This window comes from Nicotiana tomentosiformis, chromosome 7 (assembly GCF_000390325.3).
Source record: "Nicotiana tomentosiformis chromosome 7, ASM39032v3, whole genome shotgun sequence".
Lineage (NCBI taxonomy): Eukaryota > Viridiplantae > Streptophyta > Magnoliopsida > Solanales > Solanaceae > Nicotiana > Nicotiana tomentosiformis.
Window position 1 is genome coordinate 94,468,923 of NC_090818.1, and position 13,152 is coordinate 94,482,074.

Consider the following 13,152-nt stretch of genomic DNA (forward strand, 5'->3'; position numbering starts at 1 on the left):
CTCCGTACTTTGAGAATTCCCCACTACCGCAGCGCATGGGGCCACGCATGGGGCATCGCGCTTGTGCAAATCCCTGCTGTCTGTCAGAAGTTAGCTCTCTCGATTTCCCCACTAATGCCCCGCATGGCGCGTCACCCCATGCGATACACCTATGTATTTTTTACAAAGTAATTTTTCTATTTCGGTTAGGAGAAGGTAGTTTCATCTAGGCCCGATCCTACTTGGTATAAATACATAGAAAAATGTTTTTTCTTGACCTTTAACACATATTCGACCTAAGGAGGCTAAGGAGGAGTTGGAAGAACACGAGCACAAGGATTTCATCATTCCTTCCTAACTCAAGACCCGATTTTGGATTGAATATTTCCTATACTTTAATTTTATTTGTGATGAATTACTCCATATCTATGGAGTAGTTCCCTTTTAGGGTTTGAGGGATTTGGTGTATTGATGATTATTTGTGGATTATAACTCTAGTTTTTATGTATTGAAGTGTTTTTGGATGAATTAATTGTTTCATCTATATTCGCTTGTTCATGTAATCGAGAGAGGCATAACTTGTGATATCGTTGCATTATATTGTTGGTTGAGTTCATAGATTCTTCTAAGTAATCGAAATAGGCTAGTTGAATCATTGATTAAACGTAGTTAGGAGAAGAATCTAAAGAGGTTCTCCTAAAGACCAATCCACTACGCTTTCTTGCATATCTTCACGTGCTTGAATTGGTTCATCTTGTGAGGTTAAAACTTAATCGAGAGAGGAGTTTTTGCTGAACGTTTGAACTAATAATTGAGTGAATTCGAGAGACTCACTTGAACATTAAAAGTTAATTATCTAAAGTTAGATCCCAAACAATTATCTTGCACCTATCCCATAAAAACCCTATTTTCTCCCATTGATAACTTCCTTGCTTACCTTTGTTGTGCTTACAATTAGTCAATAACTTTAGATTCTTAGTTAATTGTAGTTAGAAGTCATAGAAATCTCAATTGTTGATCATCTTGGATAGAAATCAAGCTAGAAACTACAAGAATACTTTTAAAATCCAATCCTTGTGGATACAATATTAAACTATACTATATTTGACTAGCGAACATAATTTAAGTGTGTGTTTCGAGCTCATCAGGGGAGGGGGATGATATGAGAATACAGAAGTCTGATTGTCACAGAAATCGAGATTACAAAATCCGGGAACACAAGTGTCTCGTCGGGACAGGGGACTGCTCAGCCAACTCCGTATAAACAAGTTGTACTAATTAGCCACATGTAATGGAAATTTCTTTTCAAACAGCAAAATAAATGCTTATATACTTTTGAAGATAGAAGAAATAAAATAAATTCCTTCTATTTTTATCTTTTTTCTTGTCCAAACAATGAATTGATTTTATCATTTGAAAGTTAATCAAGTACTTCAAATGCTAGTGCTGGAATGAACAAGAGACGTCCTCTTCAAGAGTGCCGTAAACATAAGAAGGCCCTCTCTTATGAAACCCTCATAGTAAATGGTTGGTTCCGGAAGGGTTTATGCACGGAACCCAAATGCTATCGAGGAAAAATGCACCCGAAGCCTTGTATAATTCGATGCAAAAAAGTAAACGAAAAGCACTTTTATATATCAAACGTGCCAAGTAGAATAATTACAAAAATATGAAAAGAAAACAACAAAGGAAAAAAAAGGAAAAAACTAAACTATATCACCCCCAGAACTCGGGGGAAGAGAAGCATCAGTGCCCCCAGGAGAAGTAGGCAGATCTGCCGTCGGCTCGAGATCTTGGCCTTTGTCATTGTCCTCTTCAAGTTCCTCCTCGGTTCCTGAGAACTCGAAATTAGAAGAGTAAGTTGCATCGGGCTGAGCCGGGAGGCGCCTTCGAGCGGTTGACTCCAGATCTCGGGTCTTAGCGATTTCATCGTCAAAATCAATGACGCCCGCTTTAGTCTTTTCCAAGGTTTTTCTCCTCATGATATACATAGAATGTGTTTTTTCGATGATGAGAGAATCCACTTGGCACTGAAGTTTTGATTTAAGCCGATCAACCTCGGTCGAAAGGCCATCCCGCTCGAATCTCGTGGCCCTAAGGCTAAGATCAAGGTCACATATAGTAGTTATATGAACCTTATTATGTTCCGTGACCCTCTTAGACTTATCCTCCATCTGAGCATGCTTCTTCTCAGCAGCAGCAGGCTCTTCAGCTTTGTAGTTCAAGGCTACCTCCAAGTTATTCAGTCTCTCAGTAGAGGCAGCCTCGTGCTCAGCAGCAACAAGCACAACATTTTTGACCTCAGACCATTTAGCCTTGACTTCTTGAAAATGTACATTTAATTGAGAGGCTTCTTGGATGAGGGCCATCACCTCCTACTCACTTTGCTGCAACCGAGCCTCTAACTCACCGGCTTCAGCAGCTTGGGCTTCCAGTACTGGGAGGCGAGCAACAACTTGGTCCCTCTCGGCTAACAATTGATCCCGCTCGGTCTTAAGCTTTTCCTTATCGAGAATCAACTTCTGAAGGCCCTCAGAAGCAAGAAAGTTGGCTTGCGAAGCAAAGCCCAAGTTAGAAACTCTGTTATAGCAAGTCAAAAGGAAACAGACAGTAAAAAGAACAAGTACAATACCGTTGCTGCCTTGTGCGTGGAATTATTTATCATACACTCCCCCGAAAGAGAGTGTGTTTTCTTCTTGTCTTTCTCGGAAGCCAGCGACTTCAGATATATAATTGGCGAGTTCCACTAGCCGAGACATCAGATGGCACTCGGTAGATACCGAGAGAGAAACACTCCTCCTCCTTTGGGGATCTGTAGAAGGGGGCAAATAGTTGTGTCCCAAATTCCCATGGTTTGGGGACTGGGGAGGAGGGACATCCTCTTCTCGGGTGTCTGTGGGCGGTGGAGGTGATGTAGCAGTTGCCGGTGATGAGGGTATGACCAGCGTAGAAGGAGATGAAGCTGATGGTGTTGTGGGTTGAGAATCAGCTGCGGCAAAGGCAATGCTGGTTGTTGGTTGCTCACCAACCAAAGACGGAAGAGGCCCAGTACTCAGCCTCATAGTATTGGGAGCAACAACTAGGACTGGAAAGGGAGAATTGGCATTCTCCACCAAGTCAAACTCTCCCAGAGTGCGTGGGTGTCATCCTCGGTTGGGGTTATAAGCTCTTCAGATTGAGCATTCTGTTGAGCTGATGAAGGTCATTGTCTCCTTTGAAGGAAAGCCCCTTTATCACTGGCTTCGCCGTCATCATCTATCACCACAGTGACTGCAGCTGGCTCGGGCACAGCTTTCTTCACCTTTTTACTCTTTCCCTCGGCCGAGGAAGAACACTACCTTTTTGGTTGCTTGTTCTCTGGCCAGGGACTACGAGAGGAAGTACTTGCACTTGAAGCAGATCCGATGGCGCTAGTACGGGTGAAAGCCTCCTTCAGCAACCTCGCAGCCTCTGCGGGATCAGCCAAAACATCCCCCTTAAGGATGGTAACATAGCTCTGCGGGAGACCTGAATTCAACAAAAAAAGAGGTTCACCAACTTTCTTATGCACAAAATTGAGATGAGGACAAAATCAGTTTCATGAGTCAACTTACCATGATTTTTGGCCTTCCACCCGTATTTGGGGGCCAGTTCTTTCCACTAGCGAGTCTCAGGTGTGGTAATATCTAGAATCTTCTGAACCCACTGGTCCAAGCTTTCAACCCTTGGTGGAGTCCACCGAGTTACTGAAATAACAAAAAGAGAAGGATCAGCAACGACATGAAACAACCTTTTTTCAGAGAAAAGGCAGACATTGAACTTACGTGTACAAGTCCAGGATTCAAGGAAAGATAGAGTAGTGGCCGAAGTAATATCCCTAGTGGCAACAACGACAAACTGCTCCATCCATCCATGGTCGTTGTCGTCATCCATACTGGTGAACAAAGCATAGTAGCCACATTTGCTAAAATTTATTACTCCCCCACAGAAAATCTTGGGGGAGTAGAGATTCCTCATGCGAGCCAAGGTGAGCTCGTCCTTCGTCTCCTGGCACAACCGCCGCAGACATGCCACTGTTTGCCACATCGAAGGGCCCACCTGTGCCAAATAAATCTTGTATTTGTGGCATGGCTCCAAAGTCACGGGGTCAATTCCCTTGCTAAAAACAAATGCACCCAAAGTAAATGGGTACATATAAACGTACATGAAGCCCTTCGTAGGGAAGGTGTCACGACCCAAACTAACCCTGTCGTGATGGTGCCTATTGTGGAACTAGGCAAGCCGACTCATTTAAAAAAAAAATGATATTTTTCATTTAAAAAGAAAATTTCAAGGCCTTATAACATAAAAACCTTCGTAAAAGAGTTCAAATCAAAACAAAAGTGCGTAAAAAGAAAAGCCCGACATCGGGGTGTCACTAGTCATGAGCATCTACTACAATTTGTCTGATAATATCGAGACTAACATAGTCTGGAAAAATGGCTAAATACAACTAAAGGAAGATAAGAGGGAGAAGAGCAGGGCTGCGATCGCCAGGCAACTACCTTGCTATCCCCGAGAAAATCTGCAACTGGAAGAGTCAACAACTGTTACCGTGTCCAGCTACACCTGGATCTGCACACAAGGTGCAGGGAGTAACGTGAGTACGCCAACTCAGTAAGTAACAACAATAAATAAAGACTGAGCAGTAGTGACGAGCAGTAAAGCATATAAAGTTCTTATCATGAAATCTTAGTAAAATACCATATGCTTTTAAAGAATCAGGGTTAGAATCAAAACATCTCATTTAAACCCAGTTCCAGTAAAATCATTTAAAGATATTTTCCAACAGTCTTCAAACAGAGGCTCAAAGCAAAGGTGAGCAAAAATGATGAAATCATAACAGCCTCTCGGGTAAAAATATCACTCATATACAGCCCATCGGGCAAATCTCACAGTCGCTCGTATATAGCCCCTTGGGCATACCTCACAATCACTCATAAACAGCCCCTCGGGCATACCTCACCATCACTCATGCCTCCCAGTCTCTCAGCACTCGGCACTCACACTCACTAGGTACCTGCGCTCACTGGGGTCGTGTACAGCCTCCGGAGGGGCTCCTTCAGCCCAAGCGCTATATCAAGCCAAATCATGGCATAAATCAATCAGGCCCTTGGCCTATATCAAACATGCTGCAGCGTGCAGCCCGATCCCATAATATCCTCACAAATCAGGCCCTCGGTCTCACTCAGTCATAAACCTCTCAAGTCATTTGGGCTCTTAGTAAAACAGGGTATTCAGCCCAAAACAATATTTATATGCATCAAAACAGAGTAATAAAAGTTGAGTTATGCAGTAAACAAGTATGACCATGACCGAGTATAGATTTTCAATCGAAAACAGTGAGAGGATAGTAAGAAAAGGCCCCTAAGGGTCCAAACAACATTGGCATAAGGCCCAAACATGGCATTCAGCCCAATTTACAGAAACTCATTTCTAAAACTCATAAGTATCATATAGTTTCAACAAAATATGCAACTTTACAGTTGCTACGGGACAGACCAAGTCACAATCCCCAACGGTGCATGTCCACACGCCCGTCACCTAGCATGTGCGTCACCTCAAAATAGTAAAAATGATACGAAATTCGGTGTTTTATACCCTCAGGACTAGATTTCCAATCGTTACTTACCTCAATCCGGTCAAGTATCTACCCCGCGATGCTCTTGCCTCTCGACTCGGCCTCCAAATGCTCCGAATCTATTCACAATCAGTACAATACCATCAATATATGCTAATGGAATGAATTCCACAAGCAAAATTACCAATTTAGACCAAAAACCCGAAATTCACTCAAACTCGGCCCCCGAGCCCACGTCTCGAAATCCGACAAAATTTACTAAACTAGAAAGCTCATCCACTCACGAGTCCAACCATACCAAATTTATCAAAATTCAACCTCATTTGGTCCCTCAAATTCCCAAATCAAACTCTCCAAAATCCCAAGCCCTAACCCCTCATTTTCACCCCTAATTTTCACTAATTACATGATTAAACAACGGGAAATCACCATATATACGAGTATTAGGGCTCATGCAACTTATCTCACTGATATCCCCTTGAATCCCTCTTCAAAATCACTCCCAAAAGCTTCAAAACCGACTGAAAATGGTGAGAAATGGACCAAAATCCGCGAAGTCTCCTTTTTATATTTTCTGCCCAGGCCTTTCGCACATGCGGACCAATTCTCGCTTCTGCGCCACCGCACCTGCGAAAAATCCATCGCAGGTGCGGAACTCACTTAGGATCCCAGGTTCCGCATCTGCGGACAAACCTTGCACCTGCGGATCGAGCACCTGCGCACTCACACTCCGCTTCTGCGAAAACTGACCAACTCTGCCCTTCCGCATCTACGCTCCAAATCTCGTGCCTGCGGATGCGCACCTGCGCATCTCCCTCCGCTTCTGCGAAGCCTACCAAAATCTCCTTCTCCGCATCTGCATCCTAGGGCTCGCACCTGCGGGCTCACAGATGCGACCACTATCTCGCACCTGCGCATCCTGCCTAGCCCAACATAGCCCGCACCTGCAAACTCCCTACATGCACCTGCGACCTCGCACCTGCGGTTCTCCCCTCCGCAGGTGCGGAAATATTAGTAGCAGCAGCTTCAGCTATATTTTCCAACTTCAAACAATCCGTTAACCACCCAGAATCACCCTGAGGCCCTCGGGACCTCAACCAAAAATACCAACAAGCTATATATTAACATACAAACTTAGTCGAACCTTCGAATCACTCAAAACAACATCAAAATACCAAATTATCCTCGGATTCAAGCCTAAGAACTTCTAAACTTCCAAATTCGACAACCGATGCCGAAACCAACCGAACCACGTCCGAATGACCTCAAATTTTGCACACACGTCACAAATGACACTACGAATCTAGTCCAACTTTCGAAATTCCGTTCCGACCCCGATATCAAATTTTCCACTGCTGACCAAAATCGCCAAATTTCCAACTTTCGCTAATTCAAGCCTAATTCTACTACAGACCTCCAAATCACATTCCGGATGCACTCCTAAGTCCAAAATTACCTAACGGAGCTAACAGAACCATAAAAATTTAAATCCGAGATCGTTTACACATAGGTCAACATCCGGTTGACTTTTCCAACTTAAACTTCTAAATAGGAGACTAAGTGTCTCATTCCACTCCGAAACCACTCTAGACCCGAACCAACCAACCCGATACAACACAATGCAGCTAAATAACACATAAAGAGAACAGAAATGGGGGAAAACAGGGCTATAACTCTCGAAACGACTGGCCGGGTCGTTACAGAAGGTTACTTGCTCCACTAGTTCGGGAGTAATGATGTTCAGATCATGGCAACGACAATCCTCCTTCACAGCAGGAATGCTGGAAGGGCGGATGGAACAAGGGTATATGCCAATAGCCCAAGTTCGAGAACTTGAAGAAGGAAACTTCTCTTCGAAATTCTTGGATGTGTTGAGTCTTTTGGGAATGATGGTGCTCACCGTAGGGGGGGTCAGCATCAACGGTGATTTCTTTGTTTTTGTTCTCCTTCGGACCCCCACCGACGAGAGAACCTGAGTTCTTGGAAGAAGAAGCCATGATGAGGAGAAGGTAATAAGAGTTCTTTGAAGAAGAAGATTAAAGAAGATGCTGGAAAGAGTTGAATACATAGAAGTTGAGAGAGTTTGTAGAACTGTGAAGGGTAAAGGAAGAACAGTGAGGCGTATAAGTAAAGGAATAGGCGGCTAAAACCGTGGTCGTGATTACCTCGAGAGCCGGCAAAAATATTGCTAAATCGTGGAGTAACACGTGTTCGGGGTATTAAATACGGAGAGACGCGCGTCTAATCAAGCGTCAGAAACTTTTCAAAAGTGTTCAGAAAATTTTCCGCCAAGAAAGGAATCTTCACCAACTTCCCGATGACACAAAAATATGCCATCGGAAAGCAGGGGGACTATTTGTATAGGGTAAAATCGGTTCACATTAAATAATCGAATGATATGTGGAGCCGAAGACAGACGAAAGATGAAGCGAGTGGAAATCAAGACTGAGGACAACAACTTCGGTTGGCATCGGGCAGACCCCGAAGGGAACATTGTTAACGAGGGCAAACAAATATTTGCCACCAGATGACATTCAATAAAGAATATTCCTCAGTATTAAATACACAATCTGTTATAGAGAATTTTGGCATTCATAGCTTGCCGTTATATATTCATCGATGACCCCCATTATTTTCATTTAAGAGGGGCTTGATCACCTTGTTCCCTAAGTATAACTATAAATAGTGACTTCCACATCCATTGTAAGACACGAAATTTCTGACAAACTTATACTACACATTATTCCAAGCTAAATAATACTTTATCTTCTTTTTATCAATATTCTTATTGCTGTCATCGGAAGCCTTGCTCTCGGAACCAGCATGTCTGCTATCTTATCTCGATTTCAATGCTAAGTCTTGCATTTTATTTAATTGATTTACCAATCTGGAATCATATGTCTGCTATCTTATCTCGATTTCAACGCTAAGTTGTCTGTAAATCACGCTATAAATTCAATTGTATCGTTTTAAGGGTAAAACAAATAGTTCAATCACTTTAATATTGACAAAAAAATAGATTTTGACATGACCGTTATAGTGATTGAAATTCAATTAATTTATTATGACAAAAGATAGATTTAGAACTTTATTATTATAGTGGGTAGAGCTTATGTTTGTGTTTCTTAAGCAATTATCATGTAGTTCAGTTACTTTAATGTATTAAAAAATAATTTTATAATTTTATTACAGTAATGGGTAAAGTTTTGAAAGAAATCCCAAGAACAAGGCTTTTAACTATTTATTTGCAACAACAATCATTCTTCGATTTATTCCTTTTCCACCTCTTCATGAAGAAGAAAGGACACATCTCATCATAGTCAAAACACGCAAATACTCAACATAGAAAATTTTGAAACTCAATAACTAGATAGTACAGCTGAATCTCGAATGTTGGTACACCCGAATTTCGAAATCATGTCGCTGACGATAATGTTTGTCATACGACGATGAGTTTCATCTGTCAAATGAATGCCATCCCAGTGCACGTATCTAGCTGGGTCAGAGCAAACCCCAACACCAGTTGATCCACACACAGTCCTAAAACTAAAGTTGTATTGTCCTCCAGTTCCACAGCAGGCAGAGAGCAATGCGCTCTGATTAAATCCAAAGGAAGGACTGCCAAGAACAGTCAAAAGCGCCTCGTAGTAACCCCCATAGACTATTCCAACATTTGGGAACTCGCGTCGTAGATTTACAAGAGCTCTGTTCAGGTACCTATTGTGGTATGAAGCAAATTCATTATAATTTCTCAGGCACCCCAATTGGTCATAAGCATTAGCATTAGTGTCAGGAAAAGTTGTCAAGTATAGAGGCAGACATCCGAAGGGATAAACTCCTGGAACCAAAACGCGCGTTGCTCCCAGCTGAATCACATCTTTGATGCCTCTAATAATACCAGCAACAACGAAAGGAACATATGTTCGGATTTCGGGTATTTTCTTGTTTTGGAAAAAACAATTGTAGTAGTCATTGCCACCAAATTCCCCCATTACTATGAGGGAGTTACTGAGAGTTTGTGTACAATTTGAGCCACAAGTGGACTGCAGATGTGATTTGAACCAGTTTAATTGAGCAGGTAGTGGCGTGTTCCAGGCGGGCAACCTAATATTGCGAGCAGTCCAGAAAGGGGTACTCAGCGCCGTGCCACCAGCGACAGCGAAGTTGACGCCTTGGTCGAAAGAAGCGCCTGTGCCCAAGTAAGCATTAAGGAAGGGGAGGTTGAAAGCAGAGGAAATATAGTCGATAATGATACGACCGTCTGAGAAGCGACCAGTAGGTCTCTTAAAAAATGTCTCGCCATAAGGAGCTTTGTCGGCACGAAATATGATTGAGGCGCCGGGTGTACGGATGACGTTTCCAGCATCGGCCAGAGAATCTCCTAGTTGGTAAAGAGATCTGATGTTGCATTTTATTTGGGCAGCGGAAGGAGAAGAGAAAAAAGCCAAGGTTATCAGTAAACAAAACAAAGATACTTTGGGTAGAGAAAGTGAAGCCATTGAAGAAGGATTTTTTCTTGAAAACTAGAAGTAGTAGTGCTGTATATAGAGACGAAGGGAAGTGATTGGAAAGTAGAACTTTTTACTTTTGAAGGTGTGGTTGGAGACAGCCGTGCATGTAAATAAGGAAAATATATGCCTAGCTAAATGTTTTAGGGAGTACATGTGCATTAATATTTCGTGATCCAAGGAGCCAAGTCGAATCTTAATTATTACTCCACTATGCTTTAACTAGGTGCCCTACAATTTGGCCAATTTTGAGTTTTATATTTCGTACTAGTGAAATAGCCTTTGCTTAACGCGATTCTAAAAGACATCTTTAAAAATATACAAAATGTATTTTGAAAGTTTTATTAAAATAGAAGAAACATAAATTTTCATACATAACCAAAAAGTAGATCTTTGTAAAAACTATAGATAATTTTAATTTTTTTCTCACAAAGTAAAATCTAAACATACGAATTTGTAACTTCAACCCAAAGGTATATTTCAACAATTACATTTTTCATTGTCCTGTTATCTTGTTTTTGCTATTGTTTATTGCTTCATTTTCATTGTTCCTATTAGTCCCGCCAATATTGTTGTATTTGTAAATAATAATTCTGGAAAATATAAGTTATCGTAATGAAACGGTAATTAATTCGAGCCCACTGAATTCACAGTGTTTCCTTAAGGAATTTAATCCCCTCCTAGTACCCAAGGTTATGGATTATTTCCTCCCAGGATAGAACGAATCACACACTGGTGTAGCGGTACTTCAAACCCCAGTGTTTCAGCGAACACAAGGTTCGGTAGCAAATCACACTTACAGTTGCTTTGTTTGAAGTTAAAATAATGCAAAACAAAGGAGTAGAAACTCAGAAAATCGTATGGAATTGCTGAGAGGAAGCAGTGCAATGTATAGCCAAAGTTGAGCGTTTTTAGTTTGGTATGTATATTATGTGTCTTTCTTCAACAGCTGCTGCACATATTTATAACAACCAGCTTTGAAGATGAACGACCCTCCACCCTCCATGGTGGAGCATGCACTAGCTTGTTTGTGGAGTAAGCACTTGGCCATGGTGGGAAGAGCATTAGGCGGCTGCTATTGCAGCTGGTGGTCAATACACGGATTGAAACATATCCGTTATAAATGCGGATAATCTTACGTTAATATTTACTATTAACAAATAAATTTGGTCCAAAAAATTAATCAATCAATCGATCATTTGACCAAATCCAAATCCGAAGCCGAAGCCGAAGCCGAAACCGAAGCCGAGCCGAGCGAGCGACGACGGCGGCGGCGCGAGGCTTGCTTTCTTCTTAACTCTTTAAGAGCTACAAGAAGAGCAATTATATATATACCCACCAAAAATCTTTTCCTCTTCCAATATGAGACAATGTCTCATTGTCAAGAGGGGAAAACTTAAAATTTTACTCAAAAATTTTATTTTCCCTCCATTTCCCATTCACCCTCATTTTAAGACTATTTCATCTTAAATAAAAAAAAACCTCAACAATCCCCCACATGAATAGGGAATGGCTATATCACGAAAGTATGCATGGAAAAACTGTGTGATTTGCAAGCAAGGATTAATTGCATCTGGATAAGTAGGTTTTCCTTTGAACTTTTCGTAGTGAACTTATGTCGGATATACTCGGTCAATCGGTAGATTTGATATCTTTGAACCGTCGATCTTTGGTGTATACCTAGACAACCATAAGTCACACAATCAACTCTTAACCGTCTTTGGTTCTCATTGTTGTGTTCGTTTCAGCCATGAACACCGCCTGGTTTCATAAGTGCGTAGAGAACTGACTGGCCTTACAAAGTTCTCCTTGAAGCGGCTAACACTTCACACTTACATAGGTGATTCCTAAACGTGTCATCCTGTAGATACACTATTTGATATACCCCGTATCAAATTTAGAAATCATTAAAAAACCTTAATGCTTTATCCTTGGTACTGAACATTGTCTCATCACGAGAACGGACTAAAATTTTATTTGACAATGTTGAACCGTCATTAATGACTTTGTTTGATCTCCTTGAACCTAGATCATGGGATCTCCAGTCGTCTAGGTAGAGTTACCGCCACAATGACTTGTTCTCGGCCATAGCCCCATTCCCCTTGATGATTTCTCAACTACCTCTCTAGTTAGGCCTTTTATAAGTGGATCCGACACATTATCACTTGACTTTACATAGTCAATCGTGATAATTCCTCTAGAGAGTAATTGCCTAACGGTTTTATATCTTCGTCGTATATGACGAGATTTACCGTTATACATAACGCTCCCAGCCCTTCCAATTGCCGTTTGACTATCACAATGTATGCATATTGGTGCCAACGGTTTGGGCCAAAATGGAATGTCTTCCAAGAAATTCCGGAGCCATTCAGCTTCTTCACCGGCTTTATCTAAGGCTATGAATTCAGCCTCCATTGTAGAGCGGGCAATACATGTTTGTTTGGACGACTTCCAAGATACCGCTCCTCCACCAATAGTGAATACATATCCACTCGTGGACTTAGAATCAGTTGAACCGGTGATCCAATTTGCATCACAGTATCCCTCAATCACCGCAGGGAAATTACTGTAGTGCAATTCAAAGTTCTGGGTATGTTCTAAATATCCCAAAACTCGTTTCATTGCCATCCAATGAGATTGGCCTGGATTGCTCGTATATCGACTCAGTTTACTTATAGCACAAGCTATATCTGGTCGTGTACAATTCATGATATACATTAAGCATCCCAACACACGAGCATAATCCAATTGTGATATGCTTTGGCCTTTATTCTTTGCTAATGCAAGATTCACGTCAATCGGAGTCTTTGTAACTTTAAAGCCCAAGTGCTTGAATTTTTCAAGTACTGTCTTAATATAATGAGATTGTGACAATGCCAGACCTTGAGGAGTCTTATGGATCTTAATTCCCAGAATTAAATCAGCAACTCCCAAGTCTTTCATATCAAACTTGCTATTGAGCATACGCTTAGTAGCATTTATGTTGGCAATGTCATTACTCATTATCAGCATATCATCCACATATAGGCAAACAATGACTATGTGATTTGGAACATTTTTAATGTA

The 13,152-nt window shown here is 41.5% G+C and overlaps 1 protein-coding gene across 1 annotated transcript; it reads right to left on the reverse strand.

Moving 5' to 3' along the window:
* Nucleotides 1-8,782: 8,782 nt before the first annotated feature.
* Nucleotides 8,783-10,197, reverse strand: LOC104108249 (GDSL esterase/lipase At5g03980-like). Its single transcript, XM_009617234.4, has one exon. It carries the CDS (start codon nucleotides 10,075-10,077, stop codon nucleotides 8,938-8,940), a length of 1,140 nt encoding a protein of 379 aa, XP_009615529.1. The 5' UTR covers nucleotides 10,078-10,197; the 3' UTR covers nucleotides 8,783-8,937.
* Nucleotides 10,198-13,152: the final 2,955 nt, after the last annotated feature.

What these genes read in the sequence shown, in the direction of transcription:
- LOC104108249 (XM_009617234.4), bottom strand. Translation starts at nt 10,077, where the DNA reads ATGGCTTCACTTTCTCTACCCAAAGTATCTTTGTTTTGTTTACTGATA.